This window comes from Peromyscus eremicus, chromosome 12, assembly GCF_949786415.1.
Source record: "Peromyscus eremicus chromosome 12, PerEre_H2_v1, whole genome shotgun sequence".
In the NCBI taxonomy this organism is placed as follows: domain Eukaryota; kingdom Metazoa; phylum Chordata; class Mammalia; order Rodentia; family Cricetidae; genus Peromyscus; species Peromyscus eremicus.
Window position 1 is genome coordinate 56,905,775 of NC_081428.1, and position 21,100 is coordinate 56,926,874.

General features: G+C 44.3%; 1 protein-coding gene across 1 annotated transcript; it reads left to right on the forward strand.

Annotated features, from left to right (window-relative positions):
* The first annotated feature begins 584 nt into the window (after positions 1-584).
* Positions 585-7,244, forward strand: Ndufb4 (NADH:ubiquinone oxidoreductase subunit B4). The gene is made up of 3 exons (XM_059277513.1): positions 585-852; positions 5,650-5,796; positions 7,129-7,244. Exons 1-3 carry the CDS (start codon positions 673-675, stop codon positions 7,189-7,191), a joined length of 390 nt encoding a protein of 129 aa, XP_059133496.1. The 5' UTR covers positions 585-672; the 3' UTR covers positions 7,192-7,244.
* Positions 7,245-21,100: the final 13,856 nt, after the last annotated feature.

Below are 21,100 nucleotides of genomic sequence, written 5' to 3' on the forward strand. Positions count from 1 at the left end.
CAAAAAGAATAAAAAGGCATGCTTTCATTGCCTGCTTTATTTAATTTGGCCCTGATGATTTGGGTCGGTGATCTCTTTCTCCACCCATTTTTGAGATTAACAGTGGACCAGTCCTAATGTGGTAATCTGCAAAAAAAGTTTATTCTCCTTTTTGGGTGGGGTGGGAGCTATGGATTATTGTAGAGCACTTTGCATTTTTCATTGTCTCATTTAAACCCCACAACTCCACAGGGTCCAGGTCGTTTCTCCAGGATAAGAAAAAGTTAATTTGGGAGACACTAAATGACCTTCTCCAAGGTCACCCAGTTTGGATGACCTCACACTGAACGGCAGGACTTCGGGAACCACAGCCAGTCCAGTTTCGTCTAGTCTGCTCAACCTCAGGAAACTAGTTCTGCAGGAAAGGAGCAGCACAGAGGAGAAACAAGTGTAACTCAAGAGAAGATGCAAGACGCGAGGAGTGAACAGCACGCACAGGCAAAATACGGGTAACTAGGGGCGTGGAGGAAGGCTGGGCAGAGGCTCCGCCCCATCCCAGACTCCACCCTTCTTCCGCCCCTTCCTGCCAGATCACGATACAGCGTGCGCAGGCGCACTTCCTGAGCCTGAAGGTCAAACTAAAGCGGGCAGCTCTCAGAGCCGCGCAGGCGCAGATGTGCGCCGGTCGCCAAGATGTCGGGTTCCAAGTATAAGCCTTCGCCCCTGGCCACTCTCCCCAGTACCCTCGACCCCGCCGAGTATGACGTGTCTCCGGAGACCCGAAAGGCGCAGATCGAGCGCTTGAGCTTAAGGGCCCGGCTTAAACGGGAGTATCTGCTTCAGTACAACGACCCCAAACGCACATCGCACATCGTGAGTGGGGCCGGGCGGGACTGTGGGCCGGGGCAGCCGCATCTCGCGTGGGCACACGCGGGGCCGCCCAGCTCCAGCCCATATGCTGGACACGGGCCCCTCGCCACACAGCCCTTGGCCCTGTGACCTCGGCCGCAGGCTCAGTGGCCAAGCGGATGGGCTCCGACTGCAAACCCAGCTGGCCTTGCATCCTGGCTTGCCGACTTCCCTCCTGATGTGGAGAAAGTGGTTAAACTCTGCGTAGTTCTCGGCTTCCTTGTCTGAAACATGGCTATAATATGGTCCTTAGGGTCTCCTGAGGCCCAGTAACACGTGACCGAGCTAGCACAGTGTCTTCCTTGTAAAGGGCAGGTTCAGGCCCCGTACTTCCAATTGTACAGCGTAAAAAAAAAAAAGCTGTTTTGAGCTCCTAACGCCCAAGGACGCTTCTCTCTTCATGAGAATGTAGAGCTTGTTCAAATTAAGTGTGTTACAGAACCTGAAGCTCGATGAAGCATCTGGCTTTGGAATCAGACCACATGACATCATATACTGACAAACTGCGACCCCTGGGAAATTTATATAATATCTCTTAAAACATAGCTTTTTAATGTTCTCCTGGAAATGGTGTGCATTAGACATAGAGTTGTGAAATCAAATGAGAAAGTATGTAACTTGTCAGTAAACTGGTATTTTAACAAGTGTGCCTTTAGACAATTTCCTCTGTAAAAGCTATCTATCTCAAATGAAGGCTTTCCAACAGTTGTATACTCATTCTCTCTGAATATTCGAAAGTTATGAGAACAACCAAGAGAAAGTTGCATTAAGTGGCCAGATACAGTACTAAGTCTTGTTTTGTTTTTCTTTTAAAGACATGTTCTCCAGGTGTCTCAGGTCCCCCAGCCACAGCTCCCATTACTGCCACTTGCAAAGCCATACCTGGCCTGAAAAACATTTTTTTTCCCCATTTATATGTCACAACCATTCATAGAATTAAGCTGTGTTCCTCTTTTGGCTTTCTAGATGAGAAGACAGGTATGCACAGGATATATTGCTCATACAGATATACCCAGTGCTCAGTTTGAACCCTAGTCTGTGTGACTCATAGTGTGGTCTTCTACCTAGTTGGATGTGTATCTCCAACCAGCCCTTTGTTTACAGGGTGAAAGAGATACATCTGTTCTAAACTATACACATAGTTGTTTTTGATATGCTAGATAGTATGCTGGTCATTTTTATTATTATTTATTTTCAAACAGGATCTCTCTATAGATCCCTGGCTATCCTGGAACTCACGGTGCAGGCCAGGCTGGCCTTGAATCAGAGATCCATCTGCCTCTGCTTCCTGAGTGCTGACATTAAAGGCATGCTCCACAACACCTGGCCTGTTTAATTTTTTTTTTTTTTTAAGTAAATAGAAGAAGGTCCTCAGTCAAGTTTGAACCCCAATCGTCTGTCTTTTCATCTCTGTAACCCAGGGCAGTTTCCATTTCTCATCTGTAGCAGAGTTAATAATACCTGCCTCTTTAGCTGTTCCATTAATCATTTACCAACCAATACTTGTGAATCCCTTTGTCTAATCCTTAGGAATGACTGATTTGGTCAGAAATAATGGCTTAGGATCTATTATGAGACTATTGGAGATGATGAGGTAAGAGTGTAAAGCCAGTTAAAGTCCCCGTCCTTGTAGAGCTGTCTCTCTAGTGGGGATGACAAATATTAAGTACATTTAAAAATCCAAATCATTTAGTATGTGAGATAGTGTTAAATGACATAGAGAAAAGTGAGAGTGTGATTAGCAGTGTGTGTGTGTAACAGGGGAGGAATCCCCCATTTGGAACATGGCATTGGGTGTTTTATTTTTGTTTGTTTGTTTTGTGGTCTCACATGGTAGAAAAGTACTCTACCACAAAGCTACAGTCCCAGCCTTGGAGCTGGACCTTTAAGTCAGGATCTGAAAGAAGTGAACCAAAGGCGTTCGTTTTGGGAGGAAAGTAGCTTGCTAGTTAGAGGAGACTGGCAGTATAAGGGCAAGAGTGTGCTTGGCAGCTTTAGCAGATTTCAAAATCGACCAGAGAGCTAATTCAAACTATATTAGCCGTCTTAGTACTCCGGAGGCTGAGTCAAGTCCGGGCCACATACACACACACTTTGGTTTTCGAAGAAGCCATTGTGAATAAAATAGGGAAAGGTGGGGGGCAGAATGATAAAACAAGATGAGTTCAAAGGGGTTCCTGGGACCTGATCACACAGGACCTTGTGTGGCACTGTGAAGATGTTTACTGAGAAGGGGCTCCCATAATGGAGACTTCTATCTTAACAAAATCTCTGTTTCCTCAAGAATTGTCTGTGACGGGGTGAGGGCAGAGAGAAATGAGCTAGGAGGCTTTTACCACAGTTAAGTCTCTTAGTTAATGGTTGCTGTGCCTGTGGTTGTGGAGGTGGTGAGAAGTGGCAAGTACTGGGTAGGTAATAAAAGTAGGTCTAGCCAAGTTCATTGTCAGATGGATGTGGTGTAAGACAAAGAGAATTCTAAGTTAAGGATGACTCCAAGCCACTGGAATGCCTTTTACTAGAAGAATGGGAGAGAAACAGGTATGCTGGTGGATTTGAAAGGAATATTGACAGATCGGTTTGGGGGTGCCTGTTAGACGGTTATTTCCATGCCCAGGTGGGTAGAGGTTGAGTTGAACATGGAGGTCTAAGGCTAGAGGTAGACTGTTGGTGGCCATCAGTCTAGGAAGGCTTAAAGTCTCGTGACTGGACGACTTTAATGGAGTGAATGTAAGACAGGCCAGCAAAAGCTGTGGCCCAGTATTAAAAGATTGAAACAAATGGAAGGAAACGAACAAACGAGCTGGGCAGAGAGTAGGAAAACCAAGCAGAGCTGGGCTCAGAAAGTCTTGAGGGTTTGACTCTGCCGGAGGCTGCTGACATCCCAGTGGACATTTCGTGGTGGTGTCATGGAAAGTTGCCCTTCCCTGTTCATTCATTTGTATTAGTGTTTTGTCTGCATTTCTGTATGTGTACCCCGTATATGCCTGGTGCCAGAGGAGGCCAGAAGTAGACATTGGGTCATTTGGAACTAGAGTTAGGGATGGCTGTGAGCTACCATGTGGGTGCTGAGAACTGAACCCAGGTCCTCTTCAAGAGCAACAACTGACTCCTCAGCCACTGAGCCATCTCTCCAGGCTCGCTCTTGTGGTTTTGACCTTGAAGTTACTGGTACTTTTGTGAAATGAAATTTCTGTTTCTGGGAGACATCTGGAAGATATTGAAGTGCAGAGCAGTGAGTGACTGAAAGATTGAGAAGTCTCACTGTGTGGCGTCCAGGTCCAGGCTTTAGCAGCGGGCAGATGCACTGATCCTTTTATCCTCTGGCCTTCCTCTCCTGTTTCTTTTGAACTAGGGAATAATAAACAACAATGCAGACCCTTCGTTCTTAGCGTGGAGTGGTAATGTTCATCGTTTCTAGAGCGGTAGAGGTATTTTTAGACTTCTCTGACTGGTAGCGAGCGATTGTCTACACGGTTGAGGATTTCAACCTGATTGAAAGGCTGGAAGCGTCCACTCAAGGTTGCTCTACCTTTGAGCTGCAGCTGGTCACCTCAGGGTCAAATTGCTGTAATTCAGTTTAGTTTGAAATGTAAATGTGGAACTTACTTCAGTCCTGCCAATCCTGGCTGTTTGGTATTCGTTAGCACCTTAGACATTCATGCTGCATACTGAAGACTAAAGCTGATTTTATTTGCTTATTTTAATTTGTCAGTTAATTGGAGAGAATAATTTTGCAAAATCACTTGGGGATTTAGCTAATTAACTTTAATTATGTGTTTGGGGTAGATTTGCTATTTTGAGGAAATTATTTTAGTATAAATATATTAAATTATTTTTTTCTTAACCAAGATAAGCTGATTATTTTTGACAACTTTGACCTTTTTTTTGCAAGACTTTTAATAGTGTGGAATGTAATAGTTTGTTTTTCAGACATCAGTAACTTTAAGAACTTACAGTTCATGGTGAAAGGTATAGAGCTCTGTGGTAGAGTTTATGCCTAGTTTACACAATGCCCTTGGTTTGATCCTCAGGACCAAAAGAAAGCAAAAGCATATAATTCAGAGTTAGAATGACCCTGCTTTCATCTTCCTGCAAATGCTGTAGCAGGGAAAGGCCCATTGTGACAGCATTAGAAAGGGTCCTAGAAGCAAAATAGGAAGCCTCTGAGGTCTCTTTGTCAGGGCTGCGGTGTGGTTCTGATGGCCACTTCCGAGAGAGAAGGAGGATGAGGATGAGTCAGAGGGATTTGTGGAAGTGACTTGGGAAAGGAGGCTTCTCTGCCAGTTTAAAGTTAGGAGTCTTAAAACCTAAGTAAATAGAAAGCTAGAAGAGGATAGAAGAATCTTGAAATTGTGCAGCATTTGAACAGAATCCTTAGACGGTTCTTTTGACAACATGGTGGTGCACACCTATGATCTCAGGCCTTGGGAAGCTGAGACACTCTGGGATTGTCATGATGTTGACTTGGGCTACAAAGCAAGACCTTGTCTCATAAAGACCAAAACCAAAAAAGAAAAGGAAAAGGAAAAAAGAGGGAGGCGGGAAAGAAAAAAAAAAAAATGGTTTCTGAGTACTAGAAATGAGTCAGGTGGGAGTGTGGCCCAGTCCTGGAATCCTACTCGGGAGGTAGAGGTCAGATGAGGGTGGGTGTGAGTTAACAAGGAGAACAGAAGCCTCCTGTGCGCCTTAACAACAGCCCCGACGAGTTTCTTTCTCCACGTGGCCTGAGGGTTTACAAGTCTTTCTTTGTATTAATTTCAGGTTGACCCTGCCTTGGTTCGTTGGGTCTACGCAAAATCAACAAATGTTTACCCTACTTTCAGACCCACTCCAAAGAACTCACTTTTAGGGGCTGTGGCAGCGTTTGGGCCCCTCATCTTCTGGTACTATATTTTCAAAACAGACAGGGTAAGTATTAGAGCCAGGTGTGTAGCATCGGTGTGGGAGGTCCCTCCAAGGTGCCAGCTGCCGCTCAGTGTTGTAGCGATTGTTCCTAAGGCCCTCCTACAGGAACGGTCCTTCCCTTTCCGTCTGCTGCCTTGCAGGAAGAGTTGGAGTTTTCAGTTTGATTGGATACTTCGTTGAAAACCATGGCAGCCTATGGCTCTTTCAGATTTAATAATGTCTACTCTGCCATTTAAAAAAAGTAATAGAATGGTCAGTTTAAATTTATGAGATTAGAGTTTAGCTCATGATAATGTAAGGAAATTATGGTGTGGTTATTAAGCAAATGAATACCATGATAACTTTTTTTAAAGTTGATTTTCTGCTTAGAGGCTGGATAGAAACTTTTACTAAGACAGAATTGGGAAGGTCTCACTATGTCACCCAGGCCAGCCTCACGTATTTAAGGACTCCTGTCTCAGCCTCCTGAGCTTTGGGATTACAGGAACGAGTCTCCTGTGTCTGGCTTCACACTAGACTTCTTTTGGAATTCACCTTCAGATATCCTAGTGAAGCTCTTCAGTTTCGTTGGTGCATTTGTCAGAGATGATGCTTATTGGTCCAGTGCAACATATGGATCACTTGGCATGCTCTCTGTTGCCGAGCTCTTCATGAGTTACTCTTTAAATGTACCCTAACAATGGAAGCGGAAGTAGTCTGTCAGCACTGTCATCAGAGGCCTGGCTGCACGGTCACAGAGAAGGCTGCTCCGTTCTGGTTCTCAGTTCCTAGCACAGTCCCAGAACTGGTGCAGCCGTCTAGGCTGGGGGCCATTCATGCGACTTCATCGTCAGCCAGCCGCCTGCTCTTCCCTCAGAGCGCTTGACTTTTGATTGGTGAACCTGCTGTGCTTTCCCAGGACTCGTTTGCATTTGCTCTCACTGCTACTTTGGAAGCTGGGCATGGCAGCTCACACCTCTAATCCTAGCCCTGGGCAGGCTGAGGCAAGAGGATCACCGTGAGTTTGAGGCCAGCTAGGCTAATGACTGAGTTCCAGGCTAGCCTGGGCTGTAGGCTGTGGGATTCTGCCTCAAAGCAAAACAAAACGACATCTGCTGTAGAAGGGGGCTCTCCTTTCTCGTCACTAAAAAGCAGCTCTAAGGGACTTTTGAATAGCGGTGTTTTCTTACTGTCCTAACTTTAGCTTCTTATTACCTCCTCAGAGTTCTTGGGATTAGGGGATGGGATTACAATTAAATTTTGGGAATTTTTATTCCTGATTTGCAGTTATTCCATGGCCATGCCAGAATTCATTGCTCTCTAATATTTTGTCTCTTTTTGTTTTATTCTTTACAGGACAGAAACGAAAGACTTATCCAGGAAGGAAAAGTGAACCGAACTTTAAAGATGTCCTGTTAAGTTTGGCAAGGATGACTATTCCTGCATAAATAAATCTTCTGTTAATCACTGAACAGTTTCTTTTGTTCTTAGATGTATTGTAGAAGCATGTTAATACCTTAAAAACAGAGGCAGAGGTGGCTTGTGCTGGGAATCTGTGTGTCAGAAGGATGGCCAGTGTTTGCTGCGTGTCGTAGAGTCTTCTTTCCAAGACTCCAGCTCAGTGAAGAAATGTTTCTTTATTCATTCAATCTGTCCTTCAGCAAGTGAGTGCTAACTGTGGCCAGTTGATATGTGTGCTGAGGGCACAGCTCTGAGAGCCCACTGGGCGGCCGAGGACTCAGTGTCTGCACTCTAATATCTAAGTCCCAGCCTTATGGGTAAAGGTAACGACGGTATGAAACACTTAACAGAGACTTGGGAAAAGGAAGTCGTTCTCTTCGAGAGGTTCAGGGAGATGGCATTTGATTTGGTCTGAAGATCCCAAGGCTGGCAGGCCTAACAGGAACATCAGAGGGCAAGGCCTGCTGGGTTTATCTGTCCTGGTGCCTCTGGAGTGAGAAAGGATGGAGGTCATACTGAGGAACAGAAGGAGAACAGCTAGGGGCATAGGCTAGAAATCAGCCTGGGATGAAGACTAGCTGGGATTTAACCCCTAGAGTTCTTTTTATAGCATGGAGATAGTAATGCCTTTCACCTCATAAAGCCATGAAGATAAAAATGAAAGAGTATCAACCAATAAAAATAACCACTTCTGTGCTTTGTAGTTCAGTTTTGAAACAGTATAGTAACAGTGTCATCCACAAAAACGGTCAAATCCTGAGCTCTGGGTGAATAGCACACTCTCTCTGCTTATTTACACAAGTGTCTTTGCTCTTAACTTTGAAAGCATATGTAACTAATCTCTCATCTGTTCCTAGCATTAGCCCTCATTACCACAGTTAGCAAAGCCTGAGAGGCTTTGTATGCAGATAGTTAAGGGTTGGGGAAGAGTGAGATGCAAGGAGGGAGAAAGTCCATCACTGTGTGCTGTTGACCTCTTGGCTCAGAGTAATGGGCTTCCATCGCATTCTGAAGACCTCTGTGGAATGTACACAGACTTTCTCCTTCAAACATGGCAGAAGCAAATGTCCTATCTCCAGTGATCAAGAGTTAACCTGGCAATCGCCTGTGTATGTCCCAGGGTGGGCATTCCTCCCCTGGCTGGCCGGGTCCATCAGGAAGGTGCTTAGGACAAAAAGCAAGTGAATGTAGCTAAGCCACGTATTAGCAGCAGCAGGAATAGGACTAAGAAGGCAGATTGAGGATGTGAAGCAGGCACAAGTATATCATTTCTTCATCTGTACCATGCAGATCTTCAACCTGCACGCATTAAATAATGACTATAGGTAATGGTGATGTAACAATCTACAAAACAGTATGGGATGGGTAGTGGAACAAGCGGAGGTCCACACTACTACAGCTGGCCTGGGGGAGGTAGCTGGTGGTCATCATCTCGATCTTGCTTTCTCGATGTCCCTTCATTGGCCATCACTTTAGATGGAGATTGCTTGACTGATGGAGTCGCCACCACCTTCGTTTTTACAGACAGCCTTAGTTACTCTAGGGGTTGTCATAGCAATCACATATTTATAGTTACCTTGGGAATGGAGGTACCAAGATACTCTAGTGAGTGCCCTAGGATTCAGAAATAACCCTTGTCCTCAATTGTGTAGCAGTAACACTATCCTTGTAATCACGTCAGTGCTGCCGAAGTGTGGTTTTTTTCTTTGACTCTCCCACATGGCCTGGATATAGTTGAGCTATCTATCAGATTACCCCCACAGTGAATCGGGTTATCTTATTCATCAAAACCTAAATTGGGCCAGTGAGATGGCTCAGGGTAAAGGCTCTTGCCATCAAGACTGATGATGTAACTTAAATGTCTGGAACCTGCATTGTGGAAGGAGAGAACCAAGTCCTACAAAATCTCTATGTGTGAGATGCAGCATACCACCTTCCTACAAACACAAATAAATGTAAAAGAAAAACCTAAATGTAGGATCAGGGATAGAACTCAGTGGTAGAATGCTTGCCCAGCATGTGTTTGGTTTTGTTATTTGGGATCTGGGTTTCATATCTAGCTCTGAGAAGAAGTGGAAAGTAACCCCAAAATTTGTAGGGAAAGAAAGCTCATATTCCACCCCACCAGTTACTCACTAGGAGGGCAAGAAGGACCAGTCCTACTGTTGGTCCTCCCACTCATGAAGGCTAGCTGTGGCACTATTTATGACCATTGGGTCAGTGCATTGACTACATGGTTGAACCCTGTGTGTCAACCCTTTAGGATGCTATCAGCAAGCTGACACTGTAGCTAACTGTATTTGGTTGTTTTTGCTCTTTTGGGGGGCCCACCACCTAGCTCCCAAATAAATCACACATGGAAGCTTATTATTAATTACAAATGCTCAGCCTTAGCTTGGCTTGTTTCTTGCCAGCTTTTCTTATACTGTCTACCTTTTGCTCTGGACTTTTTCCTTTTCTTCTGTATATCTTCCTTTCACTCTTACTCTGTGACTCGCTGTGTGGCTGTGTGGCTGGCCCCTGATGTCCTCCTCTCCTTGTTCTCTTGCTCCTTGATCTCCCCTCCCAGAGTTCTCCTATTTATTCTCTCTGCCTGCCAGTCTCACCTATCCTTTCTCCTGCCTCGCTATTGGCTGTTCAGCTCTTTATTAGATGATCAGATGTTTTAGGCAGGCAAAGTAACACAGCTTCACAGAGATAAATAAATGCAACATAAAAGAATGCAACACATCTTTGCATCATTAAACAAATGTTCCACAGCATAAATGAACAAAACACATCTTAAAATAATACTCTACAGCTAACCTTTAATAGGTTTTGCTACTGTTCACTTACATCCTAGAGATGTTAATGCCCACCTTACCACACACCTCAGTGCTTCTAACTTTGCAGATGACAGTGAGCAGCTCTGTCTGAATAGATTGGGTTTTATAGTGATAACTAGCTGCTTTTGGAGCAGAACTGTTCGCTGTCACAGAAGATATTGCCATGCTTGAAAGCCTTAGGAGTCTTCATTGCAGTTATTGCCAGGGTCCTGCAGAAGACCCCAAGCTTCACGCTTATGTACCATGTATACCTAGGATATAGGCTCAATTGTGTTAGAGACATAATTGACAGCTGCTGGCCCCATTGCCTGAATCTGCTGCAGACCTCCTCTAGGCTCCATTCAAAAGTGGTAGCTTTATAAAACATCCCATTAGTGGGTGAGAATAGTGTGCCCAAGTAGAGTCCTGAATCCAGAGAGAGTCACAAAATACTGGCCCCATCTCTTGAGGAGGAAAGGATGTTGAATGGGACAACTTGCTCTTTTTTTCCTTTTCCTTCTTTCCTTCCTTCCTTCCTTCCTTTCTTTTTCTTTTTCTTTTCTTTTCTTTTTTTTTTTTTTTGAGGGGCTGCCCTGGCATGCTGAAGATCTTTGGGGCCCCATAATCCTTGATAATGAAAGCTGATCCTACATAGAGATGATCTCCCACTGTGGCTGTCTCTTCCAGGGCCTGTGTTAGTCACATTTCTCACTGTGACAGAATACCTGACAATTTACTAGAGGAGAGATTCATTTTGGCTCAAGTTTCAGTCATGGGGGAGGGGTGCTCAGGACAGCATAGAGCAGTTCATGGCATGGCAGCCAAGATACAAAGCAAATCATTGTACCCAGTGGGCTTTTCTCTCTTCCCCCTTCATTGCCCCCGGACCCCAGCCTGTGAGGCGGTGCCATCCATATTCAGGGCAGGCCTTCCTCCCTTAGTTAATCTGGAAACATCCTCACAGATACACCCAGAGTGTGCTTTAGTAATATGCTAGGCACTTCTCAATGCAACCAAGATGGCAATCAAAATGAACCATTAAAAGGCTGGAGAGTGGGTTCAGTCAATAAAAAGCAAACCCTGTAAAACTTGAGGACCTGAGCTCAATCCCAGAACCCATGTAAAAAGCCAGATGCAGTGGAATGCTTGTAGTCCCAGCTCTGAGGAGGCAGAGTCAGATCCCTGGGGCTCACCAGCCAGCTGTCCTGACCTAACCTAATCAGCACTTCTGGGCAGGTGAGAAACCCTGCCTCAAAAGCCAAGGTGAGCCAGGCGGTGGTGGCACACACCTTTAATCCCAGCACTTGGGAGGCAGAGCCAGGCAGATCTCTGTGAGTTCCAGGCCAGCCTGGACTACCAAGTGAGTTCCAGGAAAGGCACAAAGCTACACAGAGAAACCATGTCTCGAACCCCCCCCCCAAAAAAAAGGAAAAAAAAAAAGAAAAGAAAAAAAAAAGCCAAGGTGATTAGCACCAACATCCAAGGCTGTTCTCTGACCTCCACATCCATACATACTCTTGTGCATGTGCCATCTGCACACAAATATGTGCAAGAGAACAAGGAGAGGAGGACACTAGGGGCCAGCCACCCAGCCACCCAGCCACCCAGCCATGGAGTAAGAGCTAAAGTAAGATATACAGAAGTAAGAAAGGAAAAATCCCAGAGGCAAAAGGTAGACAGGATAATTTAAAGTTAAGAAAAACTGCCTAGCAACAAGCCAAGTGAAGGCCGGGCATTTATAATTAAAAATAAGCCTCTGTGTGTGATTTATTTGGAAGCTGGGTGGTAGGCCCCCCAAAAGAGCAAAAACAACAACATTTTGATGTTCCAACATGGGGCCGTAGAAAGCTGAACAATACATATTGTGGTACACACACACACACACACACACACACACACACACACACACGGATTATTATGGGCACTAGAGTAATAAACAGCCCAATCAGTAAGCAAACAGGAGTCTTGGGTCAGAAGCCACAGAAGGTGTGAGAAACAATTCAGAGGAGCGAGCCTGGTAGACACATGAAGTAGCTGTGTGCCCTGACAGAAAGTTCCAATGAAGCAGCATGCATTTCTGCAAATGGGCCTGCAAGCCTGTTTAGCCTATAGCTGCAAGCAGGGTTTAAACGTCTGACCCATGCGACTGTCGTCCTCCACTTGGTGTCATTCCTAATTTGTCCGTGGCCCCTCCACCACAGCAACACTCTGTTTCTGCCTCCTCTTAGTGCTCCTCCCCCAGTTTCCTTCAGTGCTGGGAACTGAACTAGCATCTTTGTACACTCTAAGCAAGGGCTCTAACACCAAGCTCTATCTACAGCCCCGCCCCTTTTTACTTTTTAATATGACAGGAGTCTCATTAAGTTGCCCAGGTTGGTCTTGAAATTGCAGTTATCTTGCTCAGCCTCTTGAGTAGTCTGGATTACAGGCCTGAGCTATCAGAATAGGCTACTATTCTTCATTTCTGTTTTGGTAATTCTGCACTTGAACCCAGAGCCTAAACATGCAAGGAAAACACAGAGCTACGTTCCCAGCCCCAAAGTTCTTCACCTCCTCCCCTCTCTTGACAGGGTCTGACTATGTAGTCCAGTCTGGACCCAAACTTGAGACTTTCCTGCCTCTGCCTCCCACGTGATAGGATTAACACCATGGCCATGGGGCTATTGTATTTAATTGTTCTCTGGAGCATAACAAACTATGTTGCCTTGTTCCTATTTTATCAGATAGCAAAAAAGGAAGAAATTCTACCTTGACCTCTGGTTTTCTTTTATCCATAACTTCAGTATGTTATTTGATGATGCAAATGTATCAGTCTATTATTAGATAATGAGAAATTACTCAAGTAAAAGAATAGAATAAAAACCACTCCTTATTCCATTTCATGTGATTTTTTTTTTTTTGGTGTGTATCTTGCTGTGGTGGTTTGAATAGGTATGACCCTCATAGACTCATGTGTTTGAATGCTTGGCCCACAGGGAGTGGCACTTAGGAGGTGTGTGGCCTTGTTGGAGGAAATGTGTCACTGTTTTGAGGTCTCACATATACTCAAGCTACATCCAGTACACAGTCTCTTCCTGCTGCCAGCAGATCCTGATGTAGAACTCTTAGCTCCTTCTCCAGCACCATGTCTGCCTGCAGGCTGCCATGTTTCCTGCCATGATGACAATGGACTAAATCTCCGAACTGTAAGCCAGTCCCAATTTTTCTTTATAAGACTTTCTGTGATCATGCTGTCTCTTCACAGCAATAGAAACTCTAAGACACTTCCTATAGTGTTTCCCCCCTCTCTGTGCCTATGCATCTTTTCCCCCCAAAGAAACAAGATCCATTAAGTGAATAATGATTCAAAAATCTGGAGCCCAATGATTTGTCTTGAACATATTTCCCTGCAATGATTTTGTATTAGTTACTTCTCTGCTGCTGTAATAAACACCACGACTGAGGGAACCTGTGGAAGAGTTTATTTTTGTTTTACAGTTCCAAAGAGATGAGGGTCCATCAAGGCTGGGAGACATGTCAGAAAGAGGATGTGGTAGCAGGAGCAGGGAGCTAAGAGACCCTATCTTCAGCTGCACCCTTGAGGCAGACCGTGAACTGGAAGTGGGGGAAGGCTATAAACTCTCAAAGCCGCCTCCCAGCAATGCGCTTCCTCCAGCGATACTGCACCACTTCCCCAAACAGTGCTACCACCTGGGCAGTAAGTGTCCAAAGACCTGAGCCTATGGGGAACATTCAAACCACCACAGACTTTCTGCAACGCTGCCTTCATGACTGCTGTTAGCATTCTGTAGTGTGTGTCTATCACAACCTACTTAATCCTTCTTATACGGGAGGATTTCCTTTTTTTTTTTCTCCATTTATGATCAATGTGATAGACATTTGTAGAAGAATTTTTGTGTTTGACTCTCTTCATGGGATACATTTCTAGGAGTGCTGTGCATGGTGCCACATGTCTTTGAATTCATACACATAAGATAAAAATAAAGGAAAAATGGAGTCTAAGTGAATGTTTACTGTAATCATTTTTAAACCTAATGAATAAAACTATCTCAAACCTGCACTTCATTTATTACTGAGATTCAACATGTTTCATGTACCTCTATCCATTTGTCTATTATTTGCTTGCTGAAATTTACTCACTGCCCTTTTATTTAGGTGCTTTTTTCCTGATGATTTTAAGATTTTAGCAAGATAAATTAAGACTAGTCTTGATCAAACCAATCAGAAGTTATTCTAGCTAGCATTCCTTCACAAGGGGGAAAACACCGTGTACTCTTGGTGTCATCTAAATGTTAAAGGAAGACAGTTCCCAGAGGAATTTTTTGCATAATTTCTTAGCATTGAGAATTATTGAGCAATGTGTTCTTGAGACTCTCATCATTCCCAAGATTTTTTTTTTAACCAGTCAGGAACAATGTCCTAAATCAAACCAAGAAGCAGTCTGATGAGGACACCAATTGCCACCTCCTCTGAGCTCCAAATGTGCCATCTGGCTGGCTGGTGCTGCTAGCTCTGGGCACCGGAGCCCACACTGCGGTACTGCTGAGCATTAAAAAAAATGAAGGAAAAAAAAATGTGTAACGAGGATCCAGATCTTAAGATCTTTTGTCACACAAAGAGCTCAGACTTGAGCATTCAGCGAGATGGCAGTGAAAGTGACTGATGGTGTTGAGCCTGATTAGGTTCACATTCTCGAAGATCATGTTGGTTCCCGGGAGGAGCTTGATCACAGAGCAAGAGAGGTTTCGGGAGGACCGGTAATCAGGCTGCTGGTTTTCAGGCACGGTTTTCAACTTTTGAGACAGCCCTTAATGCGGAAGAAAGTAGCCCCTGCCAATTGCAGGATGGCCCATCCGGGTATGAACTTGTCAAAAGCGGTATGGAAGTCCGTCTACGTTATTTCTATTAGTTCCCCTTCTGCACAAGCAGGCAGAGACCATCTCAACGATTGCCTTAGCATTGTATGGCATTACTTCCGTTCTCTGGAACAGTGTGCTTCCCCGACGGACTGTTATTGTTTTATTCATTGATATGGCCTCTTACCCCTTTTCGCTTGGATCTTGCCGTAAGGAAAAGATCATACCTGTGCTCTCTAGAAATCCCATTGGGTCTAATCTCTGTATATGTTTTCTAACTCCCAGTGTCACCCAACACCCTTCTCATATCTTGGGGTCAGGTGCAGAGTATTGTTACCCATCTCTGTGTGCTTCAGGATAATTCATAGGCTATTTGAAGAAATTAGAAATATGTACAAGAATCTGTTCTGGTTAAATTTGCATGATTGTAAAAAATATGGATGAGACTTTAAAATGTCTAAAAACACACTTTTTTTTTTTCTTCCAAGACAGGTTTTCTCTGTGTAGCCCTCGCTGTCCTGGAACTTGCTCTGTGGACCAGACTGGCTTTGAACTCACAGAGATCCACCTGCCTCTGCCTCCTGAGTGCTGGGATTAAAGGCATTTGTCATCACCACCCAGCTAAAAACACACTTTTAAATATATGAAAAGATTGAAAAAGATTTTGGGCTTTCAAGCTGCCATCCGTATTTTCTGCTTTTGTGGGGAAATTGATTGCATTTCCATTTTTTTTCAGAGCATTCATTTGTTGTTCTAACTATGATAGTGATACTTCAATTTATTCCCCTGTGACTATCTTGGTTTTCTGGCAGAGTCGGATGTCTTCTCTTGGTAGTACCATGGCCAAGAGAAACCCCACCATGCCACATCATCTATTAGAAATGTTCCGTGAATCTCAAGCTCATAGTCAAGTGTCAGATGGCAAGGGTTAAAGAGGGCTCCTCTGACAGTTGACATCTGGGACATGGATGACTCGTGGAATGCCAGAGATTACCTGGAGCAAATGACCCTAGAGTTCAAGTTTGCGTTCCCCCATTGTCACAAGGAGTGTCACTTTAGTTTTTCATTTGCCCCTGCTCGTCCTCCTTGTTTGTGCATGAGTTCTTTTGAGTGTGTGGGTGTATGTGTGTGTGAGTGCATAATATGTGTGTATGCATGTGAGGCCAGGGAGCACACTCTGGGTGTTGTTCCTCTCTAGGGAACATCTATTTTGCATTTTGAGACAGAGTCTCTCCCTGGGTCCTAGTGCTCACTGATTAGGCTAGGCTGGCTGGCCAGCCAGTGAGTCCCCAGGACCCAGCTGTCTATGTTGGAATGATCATTCCTGGCTTTGTCATGTGGGAGCTGAGCATTAAACTCGGGTTCTCATGCTTGCTCAGCATGAACTTTACCAACTGAGCCATCTTCCCAGCCCCACTCTCTCCCTCCTCTACCTGCTTGTCTTCCTTTTCTTTTTTTGAGACAGGGTTTTGCTATGTATCCTAGGTTGGTTCTGAACTCATGGGCCTCCGACTTCTGTCACTCCCAAGGACTGGGACTAGAGGCATGCCATCTTACCTGGATAATTTTGAGCCACGTCTTTACTCTGTCTCTTACTAGGTTCTAGAAGAATCTTGTACCTTGGAGAAGCTGGGGCCATTTGAGGCATCAGTCTAGGAGGGTCTTGAGGGCTGTGGTCAGATATGAAATTATTGAGGAAAGAATGAGAGAGAAGGTGATGAGCAACTCTTGAAAATTTGCACTCAGACTTAAAAATCTTACATTGAGCCGGGCGGTGGTGGCGCACGCCTTTAATCCCAGCACTCGGGAGGCAGAGCCAGGCGGATCTCTGTGAGTTCGAGGCCAGCCTGGGCTACCAAGTGAGTTCCAGGAAAGGCGCAAAGCTACACAGAGAAACCCTGTCTCGAAAAACCAAAAAAAAAAAAAAAAAAAAAAAAAAAAAAAAAAATCTTACATTGATTTTTCAAAAATTAAAAACATGAAGTTTTCCAAAGAGAGTTATCATCATTTTTCATAAAACACTGAAAGCCGCAGAGTATGGTGTTGTATGTAGAGTGGCCGCCGGAGTGGCTGATTTCATATCATAATTCTACAGGAAATGTTTGGACTGCAGAGATTACTTCCCCGATTCTTCAACATACCCACTAAGCTGAAGATTAGGATCTGGGTTCTGACTAGGAAATGCTGCTTGATTTCCTTTGCCACCTAGTCGTGGTCACAAGTGATCCTGCCAGGGCTAGACAATTGCTGCTCAATTTTCTGACCTCATCCAAAGAGAAGATTGAGAAGCTGTTCAAGTAGGTTGTGGCTGGCTTGCCCGCTCGCTTGCTTGTTTGTTTTTGTGCAAACCAATGTTGACAGATTCATTTTTCTCCCTGGGGCTATGAGGATGAAGACATTCAAACCCAACTCCTTATTGTCTTGCTGCTTTGCCACCATATGGTAGGCTCTAACTGTTGCCTACCAATACCTACATCCACCCATCCTTTTCTTCAAATAGAAGGCTGGCTTCTCAGGAGGCTTCTGGATCATCCTTCACATCAGGCAAGATGAGGTAACTCTTGTCTTGAATCAAGATTGCCAGACATTAGTGTAGACATGTGCCTGTCTGCCCAGAAGACCAAAGGAGAAGTCTTCAGGGAAAGGCTTCCTTTCCTCAATAGAAAGACAGTATTACCCTAGGTAAGAGATATATGTGGACATAAGTCTTCTGCTCTTTGCTATGTCCTAAATGTAGATGCAAAGTTCAAGAATGAAGATGTCTTAGTTAGGGTTTCATTGCTGTGAAGAGATGCCATGATCACAGCAACTCTTATAAAGGGAAAACATTTCACTGGAGATGGCTTACAGTTCAGAGGTTTAGTCCACTATTGTCATGGAGAGAAGCATGGAAGCGTCCAGGCAGACATGGTGCTGGAGCGGTAGCTGAGAGTTCTACATCTGGATCCAAAAGCAGAAGGAAGAGAGAGTGAGCCACTGGGCCTGGCTTGAGCTTCTAAAACCTCAAAGCCCACCCCCACAGTGACACACCTCCTCCAACAAGGCCACACCTGCTCCAACAAGGCCACATCTTCTAATAGTGCCACACCCTATGGGTCTATGGGGGCCATTTTTATTCAGACCACTACAGAAGATAATAAGACAACATGCCAAAAACAGGGAGCAAAAAATCAGAAAGAATGTGAGCCTAGGATTCCTCTATGCTGTCGTTTTCCCCCATTCTGAACTGTTAACCTCAGACATCTTTAATGAGATACTGGTTGCTAAGCTAATGTTAGCTTTTCAAATACTTGAATAAAAAGTTGAATAAACTCTTAATCAGATCATATCCTTTTATTAAGAGACATAGAGCATCCTTCAGATTTTAATTTTATTCACAGAATCTAAAATAAATGCTAATAAATGTACAAAATGTCCCCATTTGTCAAGTTTCCCTTGCGGAGGTGCTATGGAATTACGTACGTTTGGCCCCCTATAAGGCATCGCTTCTAATCATGCTTGTCATGGCTTGTACTGAAACTCTGACGTGACTTCAGTTGTAAAAAAATCTGGATTAGCCTAATGAAAGTCCCAAGGGCCTCATGATTAGGCAAGATTCCTCTGGGGAAAAGCTCTCAGACGCTCACATGGAAACTGCTTCTATCAAAATCACTTTAAATTCTGTCTGAACTTCCACTTTGCTAGACCCATTAATATACACTGTTGGGATCTTCAATGAAAACATATGATTTCTTGCTCTCAGACCTAAAGACAACAAGAGGATTTTGAAAGGCTTCAACACTCCCGTACTGCTCCTGTCTCTCATGGCATCAGAAGTGTGCGCACCTTTCTCTTCAGCCAGATGCTGGTTTATTTAGGCACAAGGGCCTCTGCTTAGTCATTCTGGCAGATCCTACAGTAGAGGGCACCATAGCCTCCCTGAGGTAGGAACCCAATACTCACTGAGTCATAAGGGTAACAATAAAAAGTGTGCGCTATGAGGGTGTCTTCACAGCATCATTTCATTTAACCCACAAGGTCCTGGTGAAAGAAATCACTCCTTCCTTTAAGTAAGAAGGCAAGGCTTAGAGAGGTTGTCACGTGATCAAGCTCATTTGGCTATAAAAGTGCAAGCTGGATTTCAGAACCTATATTCTTTTTTTTTTTTTTAAACTTTTTAGAGCTTTGTTAGGAGGAAGGAGAGAGAGAGAGAGAGAGAGAGAGAGAGAGAGAGAGAGAGAGAGAGAGAGAGGACACAGAGAATATGGAGAAAGGCAGAACCTATATTCTTAATGACTATTCTTTCCGAAAATGAAATTCATGTAAAATGGTTACTAGTAACTACCTAATAATTATATTAAAAACTAATATATTAAGATGGATATTTTTCACTGGGTGGTAGTGGCACACGCCTTTAATCCCAGCCCTCAGGAGGCAGAGCCAGGCAGATCTCTATGAGTTCGAGGCCAGCCTGGTTTACAGAGTGAGATCCAGGACAGGCACCAAAACTACACAGAGAAACCCTGTCTCAAAAAACAAACAAACAAACAAAAAAAGATAGACATCCAAACCCCACAAGAAATAATAGCTACTTGTTATACAGTGCTTATGTTGCGATAGGTTTCATTCTGCTGTTACTGGTTGTTGTGAGTTACCCACATGGGTGCTGGGAACTGAACTCTTGGTCCTCTGATAGAGCAGTCAATTCTCTTAACCACTGAGTCATCTCCCCAGTCCCTATGTAATTTACTGGCCTTAACTTATTTATCTGCCTTAACTACTGCTAGAAGGCAGATGCTATTTTCAGTGGTCCTTACCCCCAAGTAACCCCTTACCCCATGCCACTGCCTTTCTGTCTACTATGTTTGCTGGAAAATGGAGTCGTAGGGTTTTTCCAAACCTTTCTTCTGTTGACCCTGGAAACAGAAGTATCTCCATTGCTGATTTTCATTGAAGTTCCCATAGCCTGGTTCCATCCTTGGTGTTTCTAATTGCTTGGTCCGAGGTATCTCCTGGGCACTGGAAGTTAAAGACTCTGCAAGCGATCAAACGCACACTGGATGCTGAGAACCACTGTCTATTCCCATTTAGCATCCGGGGGTCCTTTGGTGGCGCAACTGTCCTGTGTACCACAGGATACTTATCAGTGGATCAGATGTTCATGGTCCCCTTTCAAGTTGTGTCAACCCCCAAAATCTCTCCCAACTGGATGTGTCGTATTGGGGGTAAAGGAACAAGATGGCCCCTGTTGAGAATCACTGGTCTAGGGACCTTTCTAGTAGCCTGGACTGTGAGAAGTCTTTTAGGAAGAAAAATGAGAAGGGTGACTGCTATTACACTCGCTTCTAAATGGCAGAATATACAGAGACGCCAAGGAGGTCTGGCAGGAAACACTCGGGTCACTGGAAGAAACTTCATCAGGGTGCTTTTTGTTCTTTAAAGTTTTTCATTCCAAGCAAAAAGATGGCAATTTTTTTTTTAAGGAGCATCTCAGAAAATTAAGGAAATGACACAAATTTTCCTAACTGATCTAAGGCACACAGAAGGGAACTAATTTTTTTTTTTTAATTAGTGGGAACAGTCTGGCCTGAATGAGATCTTGTCTCAGGATGCAGCTGTAAGTGAAGAGATAAAGTTCAAAGTCATGGATGCTAAGTGCATGGACACCCAGGCCAGGCATCTGGCCACCCAACCGATAATAGAGTGATAAAACTGGGTTAGAGCTGAGGTGCTATGGGGCAGAGTAGGGTTCGAATGAACGCATGGAGGGAAGGCCGGGCTTGGGAATAAACTGCTTTTAGTGGTGGGCTTAGTTTGGGATTGAAAGTAGCATGAAAATTGGGGAGTGAAGGGGAAGGGGGGGTAAACAATAGGTGCATTAGTGAGAAAGTTGCCCTATGTGGAGCATAATCCTCTCAAGAGCTGCAGGGAACCAGAGCTGAATGCAAACCTCAGCAGTACAGGATAAGAGAGCTTCCATCTTTATCCACAGAGTCCCACTTGTTACCTGAGTGTTATATCCAGGCACAGTCATTCCTCTGTACTTTGCTGTGTTCTGACTGGACATCAGGAAGAGTGGTGGGGGCTGGTAGTTGGGAACAGTCAGTTGGCATGGGTAGGGTATTAATGATGAGGTATATGCTTTGGCTACAGCGGTTCATTTTCAAACATATTTGAAGGTAGCTTTGCTATATAACTATGTTTAATATTTTATTTTTGAATTATTTT

Coding starts and splice junctions, on each gene's coding strand:
- Ndufb4 (XM_059277513.1), top strand. CDS start 673: ATGTCGGGTTCCAAGTATAAGCCTTCGCCCCTGGCCACTCTCCCCAGT. Junction 853..5,649: donor CCAAACGCACATCGCACATC/GTGAGTGGGGCC, acceptor TATTAATTTCAG/GTTGACCCTGCCTTGGTTCG. Junction 5,797..7,128: donor ATATTTTCAAAACAGACAGG/GTAAGTATTAGA, acceptor TATTCTTTACAG/GACAGAAACGAAAGACTTAT.